The 22,650-nt window shown below is 49.2% G+C and overlaps 1 protein-coding gene across 4 annotated transcripts; it reads right to left on the bottom strand.

Moving 5' to 3' along the window:
- Window positions 1-2,666: 2,666 nt before the first annotated feature.
- On the bottom strand, window positions 2,667-21,369 carry CALU (calumenin). Of its 4 annotated transcripts, none has more exons than XM_084808915.1 (7): window positions 21,309-21,369; window positions 15,084-15,325; window positions 12,517-12,710; window positions 9,679-9,845; window positions 9,118-9,178; window positions 6,610-6,809; window positions 2,667-5,462 (listed from the first exon to the last, which is right to left on the bottom strand). In XM_084808915.1, exons 2-7 carry the CDS (start codon window positions 15,308-15,310, stop codon window positions 5,358-5,360), a joined length of 954 nt encoding a protein of 317 aa, XP_084665041.1. In that variant the 5' UTR covers window positions 15,311-15,325; window positions 21,309-21,369; the 3' UTR covers window positions 2,667-5,357. The 4 variants fall into 4 exon arrangements, with proteins under 4 accessions (XP_084665041.1, XP_084665042.1, XP_084665043.1 ...); XM_084808916.1 differs by having other exon boundaries at window positions 21,042-21,369; XM_084808917.1 differs by lacking the exon at window positions 12,517-12,710 and adding an exon at window positions 12,253-12,446 and having other exon boundaries at window positions 2,668-5,462.
- Window positions 21,370-22,650: the final 1,281 nt, after the last annotated feature.

Raw genomic sequence — 22,650 nt, forward strand, 5'->3', positions numbered from 1 at the left:
TTCTACACGGGCACCACAGACAGGCTTAATCCAGGTGGCTGAGAGGGCCGTGTCGAAGGGAAGGGAACCCATGGGCTGCCTTCCGAGGAAGTTCACAGGGACTCCAGCGGGGAACTTGGCTGTCCTTCAGCTGCCATGAGGTTGAGCCTCTCAGCATCTCTGGCCCAGCATATGTCTGGGCACAAAACGACCGAATGCTGTGTAAACGGTCAGATTTGCCCCTAATTTGGAAGCAGTGCAAGAAGCCGTCAGAGATATATGCACCTGATTCCCCTAAAATTGACTTTGCATTAAGCTTGAGCAATGATGACCTGCAGTGTATACAACACAATCCAAGAGCTAGCTGACAGCAGAGAAGAGGGGTGGACAGCAGAACTGGAGGGGAGGACCAGGGGTGCTGTGGAGTCAGTCTGCTGAAACTGGCACAGGCTTGCTCAGGGCTTCCCTTTGGGCTTTCAGCTATTTTGCAGATGCTGGCAGCACATGTTAAAGCTGAAAGCATGAGGACTAGTCACTTAATTTTTTAAAACACCCACAGAAACAGAACCACAGAAAAACATGTTGTAAAGTCAGCTCATAAACCGCTTCTGTATAATACCCACTAGCAGTCCTGTGTTAAACAGTTGAATTCCCAACACCAGCTGCTCGTGGCAACATCAGTACCTGACAGCCCAGAGGTTGGCCTGGTTCGCACCTTAACCATGAACAACCCAGAGTTCACAATCAAATAACAAACCATGGGTTCTCTTCTTGGGTTGTTTGTGGTTAACAATCCATTGCTAAACCATAGTGCAGGGTTTGCATGTGACGACAACCCACGATTCAACAAGCCATACCCAATCCATGCTCTGGGTTGTTTCCAGAAATATACATCCCGCTTGTGCTTAGACTCTCACGCGACATAAGCTTTGGAAAATTATTTGTACTGGTTTTGCTAAGAGCAGCTCCTAAAAATTCACCAAGTTATATGCAATAAGACGGGAATGCTCTGTCTAAGAACCAGGACCAAGGAGCTGCTATAATCGATCAACGGCAAACGTTCCAATGCAATGCAGCTTTGGAGAGCGGTTGCGTGTGCTTAACAAAGTGGCCGGCCGGAGGTTGGCCGCCTGCCTGCAAGGAGCAGGGAAATGGCAGCTTTACCCTCTCCGAAAACAGGGGGGCCGAGATGAGCACCTGCAAACACCAAGCATCGCGGAGCAGCCCCTTAAGTCACAGTATATCAGCCTTCCCCAACCTAGCGCGTGTCCAGCTGAGTTGGAATACAGTTCCCATAATCCCCCAGCCAGGGATGGGGAGATTATTTGTTGGGGGGTGAGGGAGCCCAACACATCCGGGGAGCACCGGGTTGGGGAAGCCTGTAGATGGATCTGTGAACCACGGTTCACAGGACAGCATGCAACCCAGCACCTGGCTGGTTATCAGGGTGTGTGAAATCCAGCTCCCTCCCCATTCACTCTCCCCTTGGCTGCCTTCACCTCTTCTCACCCCACAGCTCCCCCAATGGCTGGTCCACAGATCTGCACCTTCTCTTTGATGTAGGCCCCTCCTCTCTGCACCCTTTTGAGGTGTATCACAGGTCACTTCCAGATGGTGTCTGTGTCCCTCGGGAGACCTTCATGGCCCATGCACAGCTCACTGGGTTAGGAAAGGGTCTCTTCCTCCTGTCGCTCTGACTATCCTGTGTCCCCGAGTGAGATCTGTCCTGTGTTCAGGATGCGCTCGTGGTACCTGCAGGAATGTTATATGCAACAATTTGAAAGTAAGGAATCTCACACCATTTTTCTTTTCCTTGGACATGAGGCTGCCAGCAACTTTTTCCTCCAGATATTGATTCAAATAAGGTAGGGTTGACTATGGATCAATTATAATTACTTTTGGGTTAAATTTAGACTTTGAGCCATCAGTTTCCCGCCCGTTTAACTCTGTGCTCAAGGCAATCCAGTAAGCATTATAGGATTAAAATGTGGGCTTCCTGAATGCAGGCCTAACAGAACCCTACAGCCACCACCACCTGATGACGCCCAGTAAAGAATTCAGACAAAAAACCCTTTCCAAAATTGTGAATGGTGTGGAGAAAGCGGAGAGCCGTTTTTCTCCCTCTCTCATAATGCTTGAACTTCAGGTCACTTCGCCAAGCAGAATAAAAGACAGTACTTCACCCAACGGGCAAGTCATTGATGGAACCCACTGAGCGCAAGAAGCGGGGGTGACCACTCGCTTACAAGGATTTAAAAGGGGACTAGACAAATTTAGAGAGCAGAGGTCCATCAATAGCCATTACCTGGGACAGGTTAAAGAGAAGCCCCAACTGCTAGGAGATGAACTACATGGACCAGCACCTTCAAGTCCAGTTTGTAGGCTTCCCTGGACTTACCTGCTTGGCCACAGTGGGAAAGGGGGTGTGGTATACATGACAGCCTTCCCTAACCTGGTGCGCCTCAGATGTCTTTAACTACCACTACCATCATTCCCAGCAGAATGGGAGTTGCCCTCTAATACACCTGGAGGGACCAGGTTGGGGAAGGCTGCTGTACAAGATGCTGCCGCCCCCACTCCCACCCTGGGTCTGATCCAGCAGGGCTCTTTCTAGGTTCTTAAACAGAAACACAGGCCAGAGCCTGAGAGCAAAGTAGCAAAGACATAACACACAAGCTCACACAACTGAATATATACAGAGCCGTGAGGGATGTAAACAGTTTTATTAAGACACCGTTTAATCTGTATGTTGTACATTATATAAAATTCCATTTACACTCTAAAAAAAACCTCCTCAAAAGGTGGGCCATGAAGAGCTTTGGGGCATGTGATTCGGTTTCTTTCACCACCAGCTTTGTATCTCTTTTAATAATTAGAAGATTGTGCAAAGGAGGAACGTGCCAGACTATTTTTAAAAAATTGGATGTGCACTGCAGGATGTCTCAGTCCAGACAGAACTCTCCAATGGTAACTTTGATGGGGGGGGGGGAGAGTTGCAGTGGGATGGTTTTCACACATACCTGCACAGCAGGGGCCTAAAACTTTGGCTCAACACTGTTAAAAAGCAGGACCATGGGTACAGGTCCCCCAAAGCACCTGCATCGCTATTGGCCATGTGCATGCAGAGTGGCTGCCCCGCCCCCCGCCCCGAAATCCGCAGTTCAGATTAGTTGGGGACCAGGGCAGGCTCAGTGCAGGTACAGTGCTCTCGCTTACGAGTGCAAAGTGGCAATGGAGGAAGAAGTTTGCGTTGCTGCCATGCCTTTAGTGTTCCTAAAGCAGTGGAAGCCCAGGGCAGCAGCCCCCTATGTTCCCTTCACAGTGGACAAGGAGTTTCCTCCCCCCCCCACCCGCCGCTTCCACAATTCTGTTGTGAACCAAAGGGGACCGGCCATCCCCGGATTAGCCGCCTCCCCGCTGGCTGGCTCCTTGTTCCCCTTCCTAGAAGAAACTTTACTGAAAAAGGTACATTCCACTGTTTCGCATCCAACATAAAGCTGTGCTCAGGACTGCTAACAGCTGCACTACACACACATCTTTAGAAATCCTGGTCTGAGTGCTAGGTTTTTTATTGATAAAAGTGAGTTATAGGAGTGATTTCCTATTCATTGTATCAAGTTATTAAAAAAAAAAAGTTTTGTGAAATTAACAGGAATAGTCTTTCAAGCATGTAATCCTTGAAGCCATGGTTTAAAGGAAACAGAAAATCTTACCAAACAACTCATGATTATTGAGGTTAGTGGGCCAAAGGGAGGGGCTGGCTTTTAGTGTTCAAGGGTCCAACACAGAGAGGAATCTGAAGGGTTTGAGCCCCTGGGAACTGCTCACACTGAAGCCTTGCTGAGATTTTTTTTAAAAAGGAATACTGATCACATTTCATTTTCACTGGCTTGCAGGAGGTGCAGTTCCTGCTGGGTTGGATCCAAAAAGCTGCAGACAGAACACCTGGCTTAAACCAGTTCTACATTCACACACACCCTGCCAGCCCAGCACAAAGCATAAGCAGCCCAATGCCTGTGCAAACTGGCACTAAAAAGGGAAACTTGAGGGAGAGAGTAGCTGCAATCTAGGTTATGTGGCCCTCAAATAAGGTAGTTGCAAGAAGAGATCAGAACCTCTCATGACATCCTGAGACCCAAGAGCAGGAGAGAGCATGGCCTTTTGAGGTAAGGATAAGGCCCTCCCTGACAGACTAGGCAGCTGGGGGCTTAAAACCCACCAACAGAACAGGAATGCCATTTGGGAAGGCATTTAATACTGAACTGCTGCTTAATCAACCAGATGTGCATCCAGAAAGAGCAGCTCTCCACATTTAGGTGCAAATTTTGCACTGGGATTCCCTTCAGCTAGGAAACCTGATTTTTTTTATGATAAAGGCACTTAAAAAATGCAGGCTTTCCACATGTGTTTAACAGCCTCACTATTCTGCTGGTCCTCAACACCCACATAGCATCTGCACACTACCCAGTGTCTCGAGGAACCAGATGAGGATCAGGTGCTTGCTGTTCCAAGTAGACCACCACAAATCCACATCACCCTCCTGGTTTCAAACTACAGGTTATGAGCAGCAATTTTAATCTGGAAGAGAATCGGTGAAGACAATTGGCTTTCATGACATACAAAGTCCCAGGGAAAATGCCCTGAACAGAGGGCTGTAGCAGCATTGGCCAAACTGCTCCAGTTCTTGCACAAAATGACTTCTAAAGGGATGCCATTTTCCGGGGGATTAATGCTGCCGACTACAAGGGCAGCAGAAGCCCCTGGAATGAATGCTTGGGGAGAAGCAGATGCCACACCTCCTGTGGTTGAAGGGTGCCAAGCAAGCAGCCTTAGCCAAACAGTCCTGTCTATTCTGAGGTGGGAGGTGGATAGTGAGGAAATCTCTTGCATTGAAAAAGGGAACAGGAACAAGCTAAACTGGACCGATATGCTGACAAAATTCTCTGGTAGGCTCCTCAAACACGGCAGGTTTTTTATTCTCCTTGGCCCTCCTTGTTCTCTGGAATTTTGCAGCTAAACACAAAGGAGTTAAAAAGTGGGAGGTGGCATGATGGGGAGCTAGTGCTGCTCTAGGGCGAATATTTCAGGATATGCATTCTTCATCTCACGCGGAACAAAAATAATACAAAAATAAACAGAGCTTGTTAGACATAAAACAACATGCAAACCTATAAAACAATAAAACCCAAGTGTTGCAACTGAATGTTGCTTTTTAGAACACTGAGCTCCCATCCCTATGGGAGAAAGAAATAAATCAAGGACGAGCGGGTTTTTTTTCCACGTTGTTGCCTGAAACTGCCAGTCTTTGTAGTGAGGGTTTGTGTTACTCCAGAAACCGTAAAAAATAATATATTTTTTTTAAAAGAGGGTTCTCAGGCTTAGAACTCGTCATGTCGTACTAATGCTTCGCCAAAGTCTGTAGCCTGGCTGCCCACAAACAGGTCATACTTGTCCACGATTTCCTCTTTGGTGAGTTTGCCATCCTAGAGGACGAAATGGGAAGAGACCGAAGGTGAGAGCTTGGACCTCCAACGCTATGCCAACAATTCACTCTCACCTGCAACGATTAGTCATGGTGAGGAAGTTGCAGGTCACCGCGTTTCTGACTTTGTTACTGCCACTTAATGTTTAAGACACAATCCAGCAGGAAGCTTTCTTGCACAAGCCCTGTTCAAATGGACGGGAGCTATGCTCTTGTCCCCATACATGTCCCCATGTATTTCAGCAGGATTTGATCAGAAGAACCTCTGAGCGGATTGCTTCTTTAATTATTGCCAGTAGTGTGCTAGCTAGGTGATACACAAAGTACCGAAGTAACAGGTCTCTGCCCCAACAGGATTCCAGAACAAAGTGGCCAAAGAGAGGACTGGGATTCTCCATGAGGATCAGGTATCAGCGTGGCAATGGGGAAGGATGCATAGGTAACTTTAGGTGAGGGTAGCTTGCGGGTTTCAGGGAGGGCTTGAAAGGGGAATTTTCAGAAATGCTGGGCACAAACCAGAAGGAATTTCTCCTGTCCTGGGCGAGCTCAAGTGAAAATCCCCACGCAGGGGGAAACAGAGAGAGATCCCCACCTGTCCCCACGGAGATTATACCAATCACCAAGGAAAGCAATGAAACAACCCAACCATCCTGTCCAAGGGCTGATGGAGGGAGCAGAGCAAAGTCAGCGCTCCCAAGACCAACTGGGGGCAACAAATCCACCCTGCCTGCCTGTGGAAGGCCGAGTCAAGACTGAGAAGGTAGCTAGCTACATGTCTGTTTTCCACGGAAGTACGAGTTCACTTATTTGTTACATTTATATCCCACCTTTCCTCTAAGGAGCCTAAGGCAGCATACATATAATCCTTCTCCTCTCCATTCACAACAACCCTGTGAGGTAGGTTAGGCTGAGCGTCAGTGACTGGCCCAAAGTCACACAGTGAGCTCCATGGCTGTGTGGGGACGAGAACTCCGGTCTCCTGAGTCCTAGTTCAACACTCTAACCACTACACCACACTGTTAAGCCTTTCCTGCCTGCTCCACTCCCTTACTGACTGAGAACAATGGCAGGTCCTTTGGCCACCATGAAGAGAGGTCGTCAGGCATCAAGGCCTCGATGTGGCCTGGGACATGCGAAGCGCGCCTCACCTTGTTCTGATCCGATTCGTAAACAAGGTGCCGTGCTTCTGCCTCAGCATGATCATAGTCTGAGGGGAGGATCCAGTCTTTGGTCTCCTCCTTGTCCATCTTCCCATCACGGTTCTTGTCCCTGAACTCTACAAACTGCTCTCGCTCCGTCTTCACCCACTCAGGTTCTTCAGCATCTCCGTCCTGGCTATACATATCACCTGAGGGTGGGGGAAAAGACATCCTGGATCAGGCGTGGAAACCAGAACTCTACTCAACTTGTTGCTTTGTGCAAGTTTCCACCTGTCCAACTGCCCTGGCACAGGCAGCAATTACAAAAGAAACAAAACCAGAATGAAATGGACAAGTGACTAACACCCCACGGGATTTTGTAATTGTGGTGATGAATCAAACAACAGTAGGGTTGGAAGGGGCCCACAAAACCATCGAGTCCAACCCCCTGCTCAGTGCAGGAATCCAAGTAAGAGCATCCCTTACAGGTGGCTGTCCAGCCTCATGAAGCCTCTGGCAGCCACCAGCCCTGCTGCCTCCCTGTCACAGAAGGGCTGGGCAAGCCGAAGCTTCTCTGGCTGCCCTGGGCTGATCCACCGTGCTGCAAGGACTGCTGCTAGCCACTGACAGAGTGGCAACTGGCCAGAGTAGAAAAGGAGATTTGAAAAAGGCATCGCCAAGGTGAATGCCAGAGGAGGAAGGAGCAACAACAGGTACAGAGAAGGGAGCGTGGAGTCAGTTTTTTCATCCAGTTTTTGGGTTTGCTTTTAGATTTTGAATGGCTTGGTCAGAAAATGTACCCTATATGCCAGGATGGCTTAAGGAACACAGAAAACATCACACAGGAGGTGTGCGGGGTTACCAGCCCTCAGACCTGTGGCATGGGGCTGATCATCTCTCAAATGCAGCTGCTGCTCTCAATCCAGTTCCAACTGCTATGCTTATGAAGCTGCCTACATGCTGAAAGCTTGCTGGGGCTTGTGAGGAGTAGGGAGTTATGCCCAGTGGTGCCCAGCGCACCTAATGCTACCATTATTCAGTGCCACATTTTCCATTTAAAAGCACGTAGCATTGAAAAATGTCCCAGCATTCAAGAGAGCAGCAGAGAGGGGCACTTTCTAGCTCGCAAGGACTGAGCTGGCTGCAGAGCAAATGCTCCAGTCAAATTCAGCAGCTTCCTCTTTTTCCCACTGCCCTTAAAGAAAATTAATTTCCAGAGGGGCAGCCATGTTAGTCTGTTGCAGAAAAAACAACTAAGTCTTGTGGCACTTCAAAGACTAACAAAATTATTATAGCATAAAGCTTTCATGGACACTGTCCACTTCATGAGATGCAAAACGGATTAACCTCAAATTGGCATAGCTATATACACATGCTGAGGGAAGGAGAGGGAGAGGTAAACTATGTTGTCCTGCGGTACTGAAATGTAAAACATACAGGCAATGATTACCTTAACAGTTGTCTTACACGAAACATTGCTGGGTGATAAAACAGACGCCACTGCAATGGTGAGCCAATTAACGTATGTAGTGTGATACAAAGAAACCTTTGTCCTTGTTCAACCCACAGAAAAAGAGTTGAACCTCTTAATGAACTGTACTTCAGCAATTTTGTGTTGATATCTGTCTTTGAAATTCCTTTGTTCAAGAATGGCCACCTTAAAATCTATCACAGAGTATCCTGGGAGTCTGAAATTAGGGATGTGCATACAAGCAAAACTAGAGTTTGAAGTTCTCCAAATTCCACCTTGAAGCTCATCCCACCTTGTGTCCATTTCAGTTTGTGATCTTTGTTTTTTCTTTCTTTCTGCATGTAAATTTGTGCGTATTTCCCAAATGTACTCATCAATTGTGCATCTCTGAAATGTACGCATTCTTCTCCCACTGATGTGTTTTTGCACATTTTTCAAAAGTATGCATTTTTTATGGACATTTTTCAAATGTACACATTTTTTTTGGTCTGCGAATCACATTGCAAGCGTGGAAATGTATGGACTTCAACTGCAGATTGCATTTGAGTCTGGATTCGGTCTGAGAGGTGTGAATTGGATACATCCTGATCAAAAACAAACTGAAACGAATTTCTCATACATTCCTAGCTGAAATGTTCTCCCACTGGTTTCCCAACACTGCCGTTCCTTATGTCAGAGTTGTGTCCATTTATTCTTTTGTGTAGAGACAGAGTTGTGTTTTCCCTATGCAGAATGCAGTAGAGCACCACTGGCAAATGACGGCATGTAGCACACTGGAAGATGAGCAGGTGTATGAACCCTGATGCTGTGGGTGGCATTATTAGCAAATTCATGACTGTCAGGTTGGGTGGGGATGGGAGGATTAAGGAGGACAAAATGATTCTGGTTCAGTTCTCAAACCACAAAGAGAGAGGCACTTTTCCAGGTAGGCTTGGGAAGACCCAACCGCAAAAGCTCTCCCGACCATCATGAACAACAGGCTTGCAGAGTGACAATGGGAAGAGAAGCCCAGGGAGAAGAGGACAAGGAACATGCATACTGCTCACCTATGTATTCCTCCAAGTCAATGAAGCCATCCCCGTTCTTGTCAATGTCCTCCATTGTTTCCTAGTTAGATAAATCAGGGTGAGCAGCACAGCTTACTCTAAAGCATAACCAATTGTGTCCTTTCTTAACCACAGAGTGAAGACAAGGGGAGAGAAGAGTTACTTCCAGGAGAAAAAATAAGGGACTTAAGCTAAAACAACTTTTAAAAACCCAACGACCTAGAAGGGAGCGCAAGGGCCATACAGACCTTTCAACCAGGCCAGAAATCTCACCTTCCTCTTGCCCCATCACAGCCCCAAAGAGGGACTCAAGTGTGCTGCCTGTTAGAAGAGTACTATCCAAGTACCAACGGTGAAATACAAAGAGACAGGGAGGCAACCCATTAACTGCAACATTCCTTTCTCTTGGCTAGAACACATTTCAGAAGCAGCGTAAATGCCTTTTTGTTTCATACGCTTTTTGTGGTCAGGGTACTGGGGGACAGGCTATTTAATAAATTATGCTTGTTCCCTTTTTAAAGTACCATCATTCTTATATGGCTCAGGGGCCACAGCACTCACCTGCACAACAATGTCCTTCATGTAGTCATATTCTTCAGGATGCAAGAACGCAGTGAACTCATCCTTGGTAGCAATCAGGTTGCCATCCTTATCAGCCATTTTAAACCTCCGCTCGTCTCTCACCATCATCTGCTTGTAATTAAAGCCATCGTCGGGATCGGGGTCATCTAGGTCGCAAGAGAAAGATCGTTTCCATTTAAGACCCAAGTGGTCACTTGCTGGGTAACTACACTGCCATTCTACCATTACTACTGCTGTGAGTGTTGGGCGTCCAGCTCCACTGAAACTCACACAGACCTCATATCCAGGAAAGACACCATTACTTGGGGCAGAGGGCATGAGGCGTGGAGTGCGGGGAAGACAGCACACCACAGTTAAGGCTGAAACAATGCCAAACTATTCTAATATCACATTCACTATTAGCAGGGGGCCACACAGATGGGATGGGCAACTTGTGGCCCTCCAGATATTTTAGCCTACAACTCCCATGATCCCTCCCCATTGACTATGATGGCTAAGGCTGATGGGGCTTGTTTCGGGAGGCCAAAACATCTGGAGGACCACAAGCTTCCCACCTCTGCAGTAAGAGCACTGCAGTCACACGTACTGTTCAGGCCTTAACATTTTGGCTCACCACAGTAAGTGCCCCACTGCCCTCCAGTAAGCGAGTCAAGAGGTCAGCCTTCCCCCCAATCAAGGAGCTGCAAAGGCGGGCAGGGATCATCACAGCAGCAGCATAGCGATTTCCACCCCTCCCCAACTCCAGTGCTGGGAGAAGGCTGAGAGCTGTTTGGGCATTGTGCTGTCGAGGCACTCGGAGAACCTCAGCCACAGAGCAGCCAACCAAGATCCAGATGACCAGCATTTGTGGCTTGGCTAGCTCCCGTTTCGGATTATTTTAATCAAAGCAATCGCTCAGTGCCAAACAAACTGCTATTTTGACTTAGATAATAAAACTTTCATTCTTGTATCAAAACAAATCTTGAAGGCATATGAGGGGAACAGAACTATGTTGCAATGAAACCAGGTTGGCACTTTTACCAATTCTAACTTTCCAGAGTCAGGAAGTGCAAGCTAACCAAAAACCATTGTTTTCAATAAGCTCAAAGCTTTACACCAGGGGTGGAAAACATTCCCACACATCCTGGCTGGTTTTGTGCCTCTCTCTACCATCACTGAATTTGCAGCAGCAAAAAAGCCGCAGTTGCCCTTTAAAGCAAGCCACGAGGGGAGCAGGTGCCTTGTTGGAAGCGGCATGACTGCTTTTTCTCCCCTGCCCTAACGCTGAATCTCAGTGGCAAGATTGGTGGTGGGGAGGGGTGTGGCAATTGGCTTCCAGACCTGCAGAAGTTGCCCAGCCCTGCTTCACAGAAAGGTACAATCAATCCCAGAGACTTCTGGTGTTTGGAAACATTCCCTTCCCATAATATGAAGCCACTTTCTGCACATGGATCTGTGAACACTGTGCCTCTGTGAACATTGCATGTCACTTCCATTCCCTGCTCACATGACCACTAAGGAGCCAAAGAGTGCAGAATGGACCAAGTATCACCATGTGGCCAAGGAGTTGCATATATGATGTGTGAAATGTGAACTAGCAGTTGGGAGCAGCTAGCACACCAAAGTGGCCAAGTGGTGGGGACGAAAGGCCAGATTCAGCCCCCAAATCAACTGGCCTCAGCGGCCCAGCCATGTTTTAATCAAGATGCGGCTATTAAAAAATGCTCACCATTGCACATTGGGAAAAACAAAGATGAACCTCTCTGCCTGTAGGTCCTCTCAATGTTACGTACACATTTCAGGAAGGCAAAGGGTCACTCCCAGCCTGTCCCTCTCACCCTGCCCGGGCAAGAGGATCTTTCAAGAAGCAGATTTGTTTTCAGCCCCCCACCCCCCAACCCAATCTCATACTCTATGAACACGACCATGGCACTTTTCACAGCCATGGAGCCATTGCTGTTAAGCAATGCCCCCTTTCACATAGGCCCATCCACCCAGGAGACGATAGGAGCACTAAGAACTTAACTATCCCTGCACTAGAGGACTTTCCTTCCTCAGCAGCATCCTTCTCCAACAGGATGTGTTGGACTACAACATCCCTAGGCTAGGGAACATGGGAGTTGTAGTCTAACACAACTGGAGGGCAGCTGGTTGGGGAAGACTGCTGTACAGCACCAGCACTAGAGAGGGAGCCAAGGGCCCCTAAACAAAGGACTTGAGGGGTTCAAAAACAATAGGAAATATACGGTTAACAGACAGTCAACGGTAGCATTAAACAGAATTAGTGTTCAGACCAATTCATGACATTTCATTAAAGCATCAATAAAGCAGAGGTACGAAGTTACATCTCCATTCAGATTTTAGGAGTTCTTCTGCATCATCCATATCAATTTGCCATACGTAGTCTGACTACGAGGGCAGCTGCACTCTTTCCGAAAGGGGGAATAGCACAGGATTCCCTCAGCTGGGGTGCAGCAGGGCCACCCCCAGCCGCTATGCACGCCAGGCCTCTCTCGCCTTCTGCTTTATTGACTGGAGAGCAGGGTTTCTGCAGCGCTGACACTTGCCCCTTACCCAGGTAAGTGCCATAGGTCACGTTCCTGTACTCATCCCAGGAGATTAAGCCATCTTGGTTCATGTCATACTCCTGCCATTGGTGCGCTACATTGTCATACACGTACTTCTTCTGTGCCTTCTTAATCCAGTCCTTCAGCTCCCCCTCGGTCACAACCCCATCCTTATCCGTGTCTATTTTATTTACAATCATTCTACAAGACAAAACAGCAAGTTTCAAGGCGCCAGCTCCACAACGCTCTCATCCCCAGTGCAAAGACCTACCTAGGATGTAGCCGTAGGTGGCATTCTTATACTCCTCCCAGGAAATGAGCCCGTCCTCATTGAGGTCGTGCCCCTTCCACTGGCGCTCTACATCCTCGTAAATCCAGCGCTTTTGGGCAAACTTAATCCAGTCTCTTAGCTCTTCAGCAGTTACAAACCCGTCCTTGTCTTCGTCTATCTTACTTACAATCTTTCTGTAGGAAATGCAGAAAAAGCCAGCAAGAGTTAAAAGAAACAAAACCCTACCCACTTGGGACTGCGCATTTTTGGCATGGGCATGTGGAATGCCTGCAGATGAAGAAGCCCAGAGTGCCTGGTGCCTGCCCACGAAAAAGCTCTTTCACCCTCTTCTGTGCTGGAAAGAAACAGACTGAACCTCTGGTGTTCAGCGGTGCCATTCAGCGATGGGATGGGAGGGGGGCAGCTTTCCTCTTGATGAGGTGCTGAGAGATTCAGCATTTACATGGTCTCCCAGGCCCAACTCAAGGGGCTGGTTTTGACCTCTAAACCCTCAACAGTTTATATGCAGAATACCAGACAAGACAGCCCTCTCTCCACACCCTGCCGTATTCTCAGACATTCACTGAGTGCACCATTTTAATGCCATGGAGCATCAGCCCAGATCCTCCCCACATCCTGCAAGGCATAATTCACTATTTGGCACAATTAAGCATCTAAAACATTCAATGTTGCAATTAACAGCCTCAGGAATTCTGAGGCAAGAAAGCCCACAGAGAGGCACAGCCTTCGTCTTCGCTATCCCCAAGGAGGTGTCAGCTGCCTCAGAGATCTGTAGCCGCTGCTGCTGCAAATCAATAAAGCAGGCAGGGTTAGGGGAGGAAGAGGAAATGCTCCCAGGGAGGGCAGCCAGGGAGAGAAGGGCTGCAGCCACTGAGGAACTGTAAAGCAGCCAAGGTAACGGGGAGCAGAGAGCTGTTGGCTTTAAGTTAAGAGTTCAGTTTGGGGGGCAAGCTAGCTGTTTGCCTCCTTTCAGCAATGATCTTTTGTACTGCATGACACACTTTTTGTTTGGAGTGGCAGATTCTTTTCTTTGCCAAATGATCCACGGGCAGGCAAACTCTTGAAGTGCCAGGAGTTGTGGCTGTGCCATTCCCCTCCCCTTCTCCCCCCTCTGCTTACATCAGAGCATGCTGGAGAGGCCTGAACTGAAACCCAACACACAGGGAAAGGTCAAACAAGGTGGCGATTCTGGGTAAGACTCAGAGACCCAGAAAGTACCCTGGAGACTACTTGACCTACTCAATGATCACTCCCTTATCGTTGTTGCAGCAGCAGCACACCCACTTACTTTGCCAGACACAATTTGGGCAGAGCCTGTGGACAAGCAGACAAGCTCAAGAGGTAGCCCATGATGTAAGCTGGCCTAATTTCTGCTACACCTGCTGGCATTGCCCTGAACAAACTGGGGGCCGAAGAGGTCTCCTGCACCAGTGGAAGTGAAGCCTCTAATATATCCCCTTCTTCTTGCCCAAACCCTCAAAAGCTAGTAGCAACCAACACAGCAGCACCCACTCACAACTGCCAAAAAGTAACAGTTCTTTATCAATCCCAATTCAAAGAGGAATATCAGGAAGGGAAAAAGTCAACCTTACTATGTTGCTAGACAAGCAGCAAAAATAGCTGCTTCTGCGTAGACAATTAAGAAATTTGATCCCCAGATTTTAATGGTCAAGAGGACAATCCTTGCAACGAGTTAAGAAAAGCTGGATGCTAAGGTACTCAGCAGACAAACTTGGATGATTCTTTTTCCAAAGAAAAGCTTCTAAGTCAGTACCAGCATCATGCACAGCCAAATATAAGCACAGCTGTCACTACTGTTACTTGACACTTGGCCACAGGGTGGGGAGGGGGTGGCATTTCCCACTGCAGAGGGAGAGCCACTGGGCCCCATCAAGGTCATAGGCTTCTGGTGGGGAAAATCTGAACAGATGCAACAAAACAGAAGAGGTTAATTTATTAGCGCTACTTGTTATCCTCAGTGTGAACACTGGGGCTGTAGCTAAGTCTGTTCATATATCTGTTAAGATGAGCAAATTGCAAGAATCTCAGCATGTGCTTCAGTTTTATTACAGTTAGTCAGCTACTTAAAGCTCACTTAATAGGATGCACCTTCACCAAGGCCATAACCCTACATATACAGAACTAAGAGTAAGCCCCTTTCAGATCAGTGGGGCTTCTGAGTAAATGTGGCTAACGTTGGACTGCGCGTCTGCCTAAAGGCAGGGATGCTGGCTTGTGCCAGCAAGAAGCTTCGGAGCTCTTGTGAGGCTGCCCCTCCTCTTCAGGGCCAGGAAATGCTCCACACATTTTTCCATTGCAGATGTGGAGCATTCTCCAACACTGAAGAAAATGCCACAGGCCCCGTTCACACAGTGCACCACGGGTTCAATGGAGCCCCCAGAAGCTGGGTTGTGGGCAGGACATATGACAGGCAGCAGAAGCCTGGGGTTGCCACCTGGCCTCCCAACATCAGCAAATGCCAAGATTCTCGAGAAGTGAGTAAGACTCTGCCCGCAGGCCAGCCGCGCACGCTCAGGCTCTCTTACCCCAGCCTCTCCTTGCTCTCTTCTGGCGTCAGCTGGTCGAAGGTCTTGGCCTCCTCAGCACCCAGGAAAGCATCGTGGTCATAGTCAAAGTTCTGTGCATCATCGTGGACCTTGTCACTTAGTTGAGGGTCATGGTGGACGCGATCCTTCTTCTCAGTGGGTTTGCTCAGGACACAAAGAGTCCACAGGGAGAGGTACAAGACGACTTGCTGAATAGCCACAACCATGGTGACGACAATGCCCTTAGGAAATGGGAAGAGGAGCAGCAGTTAGCTTACTTTAACTCGAAGCACTAACACTGCAGCCTGTTCACGGTTTCCCACGGGGACTGTCAATCACGTTTCACAGCCATCCTTTCCCCAAGATGCTTCCAAGTGGAAAGGAAGATCATTAGAGCCATCATTACTGGGTTGACTGTGATTTTACAAGACACCACTAGCCTTAATTAACAAGAAGTGATGGAATTTGAAAACAGCATGTGGAACGTGCCCAGATAATCTCTGGCCCTATTACTTTCTGACGCATCCAGAACCTGCCATAGAGGCATCAGTAAGTAGCTGGGCACACATTTGCCCAACACTAATATGCTGGATTGAGCTACATGTGACTGACCAAGCTGCCCTCCTGCCAGTGAGCTGTTCTGTAGTTGCAAAGGCAGACAGACACTCGCACTCCCCACCGAAGCCGGAGACATAACCCATTGCCTGTAAATATTTAGGAGGGTAAAGTGCAGCCAAAGATGTGGCTGTTTCCTTCCAACCAGTGGACATTCACTCACCACACATCCCACCACTTTGATGGTGCTCACTGACCATAGTCCCACAGCCTCCAAAAGCTCCCTTGTTCATCCATCCCTTTACTGCCAACTGTACACAGCTCCCCCTGATCCAAGGTCCCAGATGAAGCTCCTTCAGGGCAAGGATGAGGAAGGTGTGGCCTTCCCTATGTTGTTGGATTGCAGCTTCCATCATTCCTTACCACTGGCTATGTTGGCTAGGGCTAACAGCACAGGAACTGTCTCACTCCTTACATCCCTGCCCAGTCTTTGTGACCATCAGAGGGAGCACTTCTGAGGGCACTCCAGACGTTCGCCTCAGGAATACTTGCAGCAGAGCATTTAGTGTTACCCAATGGAACACTTCACCAATGGATATTGGACAGGCCCCCACAGTTCTGACAGTAAGACGTCTTCTTAAAACTCACCTCTTTGCAAAGGCTTTCCCTGAAGTTTGACCCAGCCAGCTACAATTTGTAGCACACTGTAGTGTCTGTGGTTTTCTTGCTGATTAATTGTATTGTGTTGTTTTTACTGTTATATTTAGCACTGTCTCCACCCTCAGATCCAGGAATCCAAACTATTCTATGCCCCCACCCCCCCCACCCCGCATGCTGCCTAGGAGCCATAGAACGGCTCTCTAAATGCTTATTTTTTAAACGAGGGGGCAGGGAAGAAATGCCACAAGACAACTGACCCCATAATTCTAGGAGAGTGCATGAATTGGTTTATGTTTCCTAAAAAAGTTTTACAAATATTTCAGACATCTGCTGAGGTCCAAAGACACCCACTGGTTTGGGAGGGTTAAGCATAGTGCCTTCTGTAACATTATGAAATTCCAATTTTGAAGGAGAATTCCGCACTGAAGATCAACACCAATAAATATTAAACGTTACAACACCTACAGCAGCTAGGCACTGTACACATAAAAAGGGGTTAAGATTCCTTTGAGAAAAATGGGGTGGGGGCACAACATTCCAAGTGTTTTCCCGTCAACTACTAACTACCCAAAATACTGCAGCAATATCTACTTTGCTCACCGTTATGGAATTTTAACAACTTTGAGTGTAAAATGAGATGAGACAAAGACAAACAATTTCTCTTGGGAGAGTTCACAGCCCAACCCAGAAGCACATAACAAGAAAGAGGTGGAAAGAAACAGTCACCAAGTTGCCTGAGTGAGTGAGTGAGTGAGTGCGTGAGTGAGTGCTTAAGACCCCTGGAGGAGAGACTCTAGAGGGCCCCACAACTAACACCCCCACAGTACTGTATATATTTTATTTATGAAAGAGCTCTTTGCAACATGCATTCCAGCAGCAAGGCCTAACTATTTATAGCGCCTCCACACACTCTCCAATGGCTCCATGGTGAGCTCTTCACATGCCACAAGGCTCCTGCTTTCCAAAAGCTCCTGCTTTCCAAAAGGAGCCACCGCAACACCTAATGAAAGGCTCCTGCAGGCTGACAGAGGAATTGATGCTGGAGGCAAAAGAATGTGAAAGGGCCCTTGTGCATGCCTGAACTGTGCCCTCTAGATTACAGCAAGAGGGCCTATGTCACTCTTTTAAGCCCGAAGGAAACAGGGCTGGAAGATCTCAGGAGCCTGGTTCCCTAGAAATGTATGTGTGCTTGCAGTCCTACGTCAGCTCTGATACCAGAAAAGCCTAAGACTGCTGCCTAGGAATTTCAGTTTTATCTGTTCCTGCGAAGTAAACATGCCAAGAGCACAATACAGACGTTCTTTCTAAGGACGGTCACATGACACCCCCCACATTAAACAAATTCATGGGGGGGGTTTGCAGGGTCATGTGGTGTAGTCCTGCCCCCACTACACCCCCAGCCGCCACTGCCTGCAGAAGAAACACCTCGCATGTTCCAACAGGGTAGGCAGGGACAGGCTCTCCATGTGCAATAGAGTTTCTCCATATACATTTTGGATGACCTTTGTGGGGTCCTGCCTATGGTCCCTCTCTTTCAGTTTTCATGACGTGAAGAACTCTTTATGGTTCACAATTTAGCCCAGTCAATGCAATATTCCACTTGCTTTCTGTTTCTTTTTCTGTAGGGCAGGGAAGGTTGGCTACTGCAGCAGCAACACATAAAACCCTTGAGTTGCAGTTAACACTTCCCAATGAAGTCCTCACACACTCATTTTGCTTCCTGACATAATTCCAGTTTTAGAAAAACTCATATTTCACAACCCCGGTTAGCACCAATATTACATGAAGGCCAGGGGCATGGGTGAAGGGAGCATGGAGGGCCAAACAACCCCCACTACACTTATGGCATGGCAACAAAACAGACAGTACTCTCCTACCTGAAATGGTGGATCAGAAAGATCCCTCACTAGTGCCACCCAATCACCTTTTCTGATAAAGCATACTGGGCGGGATGGAAAAGCCTAGGGAAGAGGTAGGCAACCTGGGGCCCTTCACATGTTTTGGACTACAACCCCTATAAGCGCCAGCCAGCATGACCAATGGTCAGGTATTATAGAACTTGTAGTCCAAAACATCTGGAGGCGACCAGGCTGCCTATCCCTCCCCTTGAGCATGCACACTATCTCAAAGCTCCATCTCACCCTCTTATCAAGCTGCTTCAAGAACTACAGAAAGGAGCAAGGCAGAGACGGAGGAGAAGGTTTGGCAGCCAGGGAACTAAACAGCAGCCCTCAGAGGGCTGCAGTACGTTCCCCACCCCACCGCCAGTTACCAATGCCTAGTTCATACAGCAATTGCAGCAACATGCTCTTCTATTTAAATATCCTAATTTAACTCTTACTACCACCCTGCAAAAATCCATGGCTGCTAAATTCAACTTCCTTGGGCTGTTTATCAAGCTACAACCCTGATTTTTGCAGGCTGCCACATACGACCAGAGGCCACACACTGACAGGTTTGCTTTACAACAAGTAGGACTCACAATGGGCTGGTTTGCACAATCACCATGGGTTATTTGAACATTGTTTCATCCTCCAACAAGCCATGCTGCTCAGGTTTGGGCAACCCAACAAGCTGTGCACAGATGGATGATTAGGCCAACAGTGCCCAGGACACAACAGGGCTTTAACAAGCCACCATGGCTTCTTTAACCCATGGTGATCATGCAAACCAGGTCAATGTCTCCAAAAACCAATGCAAACATTAGCAAATTAAAATCTCTTTTAAAAAAGCACTGTTCTGTTGACTTTCACTAGGACTGCATGGCTCCTGTGGTTCTGCTACACAAACACAACTGATTTTTAATGAAAGGTTTATATATTTTGGTTTGTTTGATAAGAGGTTAGACTGCCTATTCTCAAATGGTCAGTTTACACTGATAAAGTCAATATCAACATTAGTCAGAAAAAATACAGTTAAAAATTAAGGTCCAGAAGCGGGATTTAAAAACAAGAAGTATATGGATGACAGCTGGTAAGACCCCCAATCCCAAGGGGGTTTGGGTAATTAGGAAACAGGCCTTCTAAACCTGTTCTCATGACTACACCAAGCAAAATAAATTCTACAAAATATACAAATGGTAGATTTGGGTTACCTTGGCACAGAATGTTAACTTTGTTTTAACAGCACAACATATGTACAGAATGTCCTTGATTCCTGAATATGCAGGAAGAGGGCCACACTAAGATCAACAGATTTTTGTAACTCTCATCAGCAGCAAGAGGGAACGTTCCAAACACTCCTGCTTATCAGCCCTACCTTGATAAGCTATCAAGCCTAGTGCACCTTCACTCAATCCCTGAATAAAGCTGGGCTGAGCTCTGAGGTGTCTCCTCCTCCTCACATGAAACTACAGCATTCCTGTGTCCCCAAATGCTGTTTTGTAGAGCTTCTTTGGCCTTCTTCATGCCGCATACTTTCTCTGAACTTGGCTTGATTATCAAGAGCCGATCTTGACAATCAAGCTAACTTTCTACCTTAGCTGGTAAATGCGTCCTAAAACTTAAGAGTCAGCCAAGAGAACTTGCACCTTTTGAGACTTTCTCAGCCACCCAGGATCCCGAAAAAGTTACTTCCATCCCTCTCCCCCACCCCGTTCATTTTATTGGTGCTCTTCTCAACAGGCCCAGTGAGCTGCTGGCATCACCTGGGACAACTTTCCCCAACTGGGCACCTTCCATATGTGTTGGACTACAACTCTCATCACCCCAGCCAGGTTCCCAGTTGAGCAACAATGTTGGTGAGAGTGATGGTAGTTGTAGTCTAATACATATGGAGGGCACTCAATTGGGAGGCCAGGTTGAGGTGGTGGTGGTGGAAATCATTTCCTTCCACATGTGTTGGGCTAGGAGTTGGGAGGCCAGGCTGGCAGGTTGATGGGAGTTGCAGTCCAACACATATGGAAAGCAACCAACTAGGAGGCCAGCCTGGCTGAGGGCGATGGGAGGTGTAGTCCAATACATATGGAGGGCACCCAACTGGGATGCCAAGTTGGGGGTGGTGGTGATGGGAGTTGTTTCCTTCCACATGTGCTAGGATTTGGAAGGCCAGGCTGCTGGGTTGATGGGAGTTGTAGTTCAACACATAAGAAAAACAACCAATTAGGAGGCCAGGCTGGCAGAGGGAAGTGTAGCCCAACATGTTACCAGTTGTTTTCCAGGCCAAATTCAAGGTGTTGTTTTGACCTTTAAAGCCCTGTATGGTTCCGGCCCAGCCTATCTCAAGGAGCGCCTCCAGCAGCACCAGACAGGCCGCTCAACAAGATCAGCCTCAGGTGGCCTTCTCTCTGTCCCATCAGCCAGGGCAGCTAGGCTGGTGAGGGCACGGGAGAGGGCCTTCTCTGTGGTGGCCCCCACTCTGTGCAACTCCCTCCCTAGGAAACTCCGCCGTGCCCCCTCTTTAATGAGCTTCCGCCGCGCACTGAAAACGAGGCTGTTCAGGCAGGCATTTGGGGCGGGTTAGGGTATTTTTTTTAAAATAACGTCTTAACGTGCGATTTCACTGTTCTAAACCGCAGCGTCGTACATCGCCCGGAGCGGCCGGCTGCCCGGCCAGATGGGCGACCGAGAAATGTAATAAACGAATTCAACGAGCCAACATCTCCCGGGCGCCCGGCTGGGGAAAGCTACGCGGGTGCGCGCCGAGGCGCCGAACATGGGCGGCATTTCGCCCGCGCAATAAAAAAAAAAAGGGTCTGCCCCGGCTTACGCGCGCTTTAAACGCCGCCGTTCTACACGCGCTTACTCGGAAGTAAGTGAACCCCCGCGCAGCCCGCGGGGCGCCGCTTCTGCGCGGAAGCGGCCGGGGCGGCGCTGCGAGCGAGCGGCGGCGGCGGCGGGGCCCGGAGGTTTCCTGGCTGGGCCGCCCGCCCGCCCGGCCGGATGCGGCGGCCCCGCTTGTGAGGTGGCCGAGGGCGGCGGCGGCGAGGAGGAGGATCCCCCCCGCCGCTTCGCCCGCGCCTGAGGGAACGACTCGCCCCGCCGCGCCGCGCCGCCCCCCGGGCGAACCTACCAACCCCACGTAGCGTCGGCGGCGGCGGCGGCGGCGGCAGGAGCAGCCCTCGCCGGGGCACGGAGGAGGAGGAGGACGGCGGCGGGCGGAAGGGGGAGGAGCCGCGCAGGCGCAGCAGGGCGCGCGTGACCGGGCGCCGGCCGTCACTCCGGCAGCCTCGGGCAGCGGCTGGCCAGAGCGGGAGGGCCGCTCCCGCCCCCCAGGGTATAAAAGCCACGTCCCTCGCCTCAGCCTCGCCTGAGGGGCAGCCGGCGGCGCCCGGCCTGGCCGGCGCGAGCTGTTGTGCTGCGGCCAGATTTAGGCGGGCGACGCGGAGGCCCGCGGGCCTGCTCTTCGCGCGGCTAACTCGGAGTCCAGGCGGGGAGGCGCCGGGCCGCCCCGAAACGGAACAGACAAGCGCGAAAGGGCCTGCTTGCTGGGCGCCGGCCCAGAGGCGGGCTCCTTGCGCAGGGGCTCCCTGAAACACGGAGCCACGGGTCGAACGTAGAGGCAGTTACAATATCTGGTAGGGTGTTATAAATCAGGATCCAGCCCTCAGTCTCGAGCCAACACTATAAAGGGCGCGGCCCTATGCGTGTTTAGACAGAAAAATGTCCTCCACCTCCCAGCATGCCCCAGCCAGCATAGCTGGCTGGGGCATGCTGGGAGGTGGAGGACATTTTTCTGTCTAAACACGCATAGGGCCGTGCCCTTAATTTTCTTGGCGGCCTACAAAGAGCCTTGCTGGATCAAGCCAACAGCCCGTCTAGTCCGGCCTCGTGTTCCGAGAGTGGCCGACCAGCTGCCCCGTCGATGCATACGCGACAAACGCGTGAAACGCTTTCTGCACGTGCGACTTCTCCCCAGGAACCGTTCCGCGGTGCCCCTGTTAACGTCAGAAGAGTCCTTGAGGAAAGACCATGTCATCTGGGCCCCCTGTAAAATTCCAGGAATGAAGCCGGGCTTTCGCCAGATAAGAACCTCCTACGGAAGCACCGTTAGCGAGACCTTGGCGTCTTGGCTGACATTAAGGATTTGGCAAGGAGAAAGAAAACATCGTCCCTGATGTGAGGCTAACGACAGGCTCGCAGATAATGTGAAAGCGTAACATCATCAGATTGTTTGGGAAAATGCTGAAATAAGTCAGAATGACCTGAACGAAAATCTGCCCTGCTAGTAGCTACCCCAAGGGGATCTCAAGGTAGCTGCTAGTAGGACAAGGAAAGATCTCTGCTTGAGTGCCCTTGCCTGTCACAGTAAACGTAAGAACACAAGAGCCCTACTGAACCAGACCCAGGGTCTATCTAGTTCAGCATACTGTTCACACAGTGGCTGACCAGCTGCCTGTGGGAAGTCCACAAGT

The sequence above is a fragment of the Heloderma suspectum genome, chromosome 7 (assembly GCF_057233095.1).
Source record: "Heloderma suspectum isolate Gila_16-S chromosome 7, 16-S_ref, whole genome shotgun sequence".
Lineage (NCBI taxonomy): Eukaryota > Metazoa > Chordata > Lepidosauria > Squamata > Helodermatidae > Heloderma > Heloderma suspectum.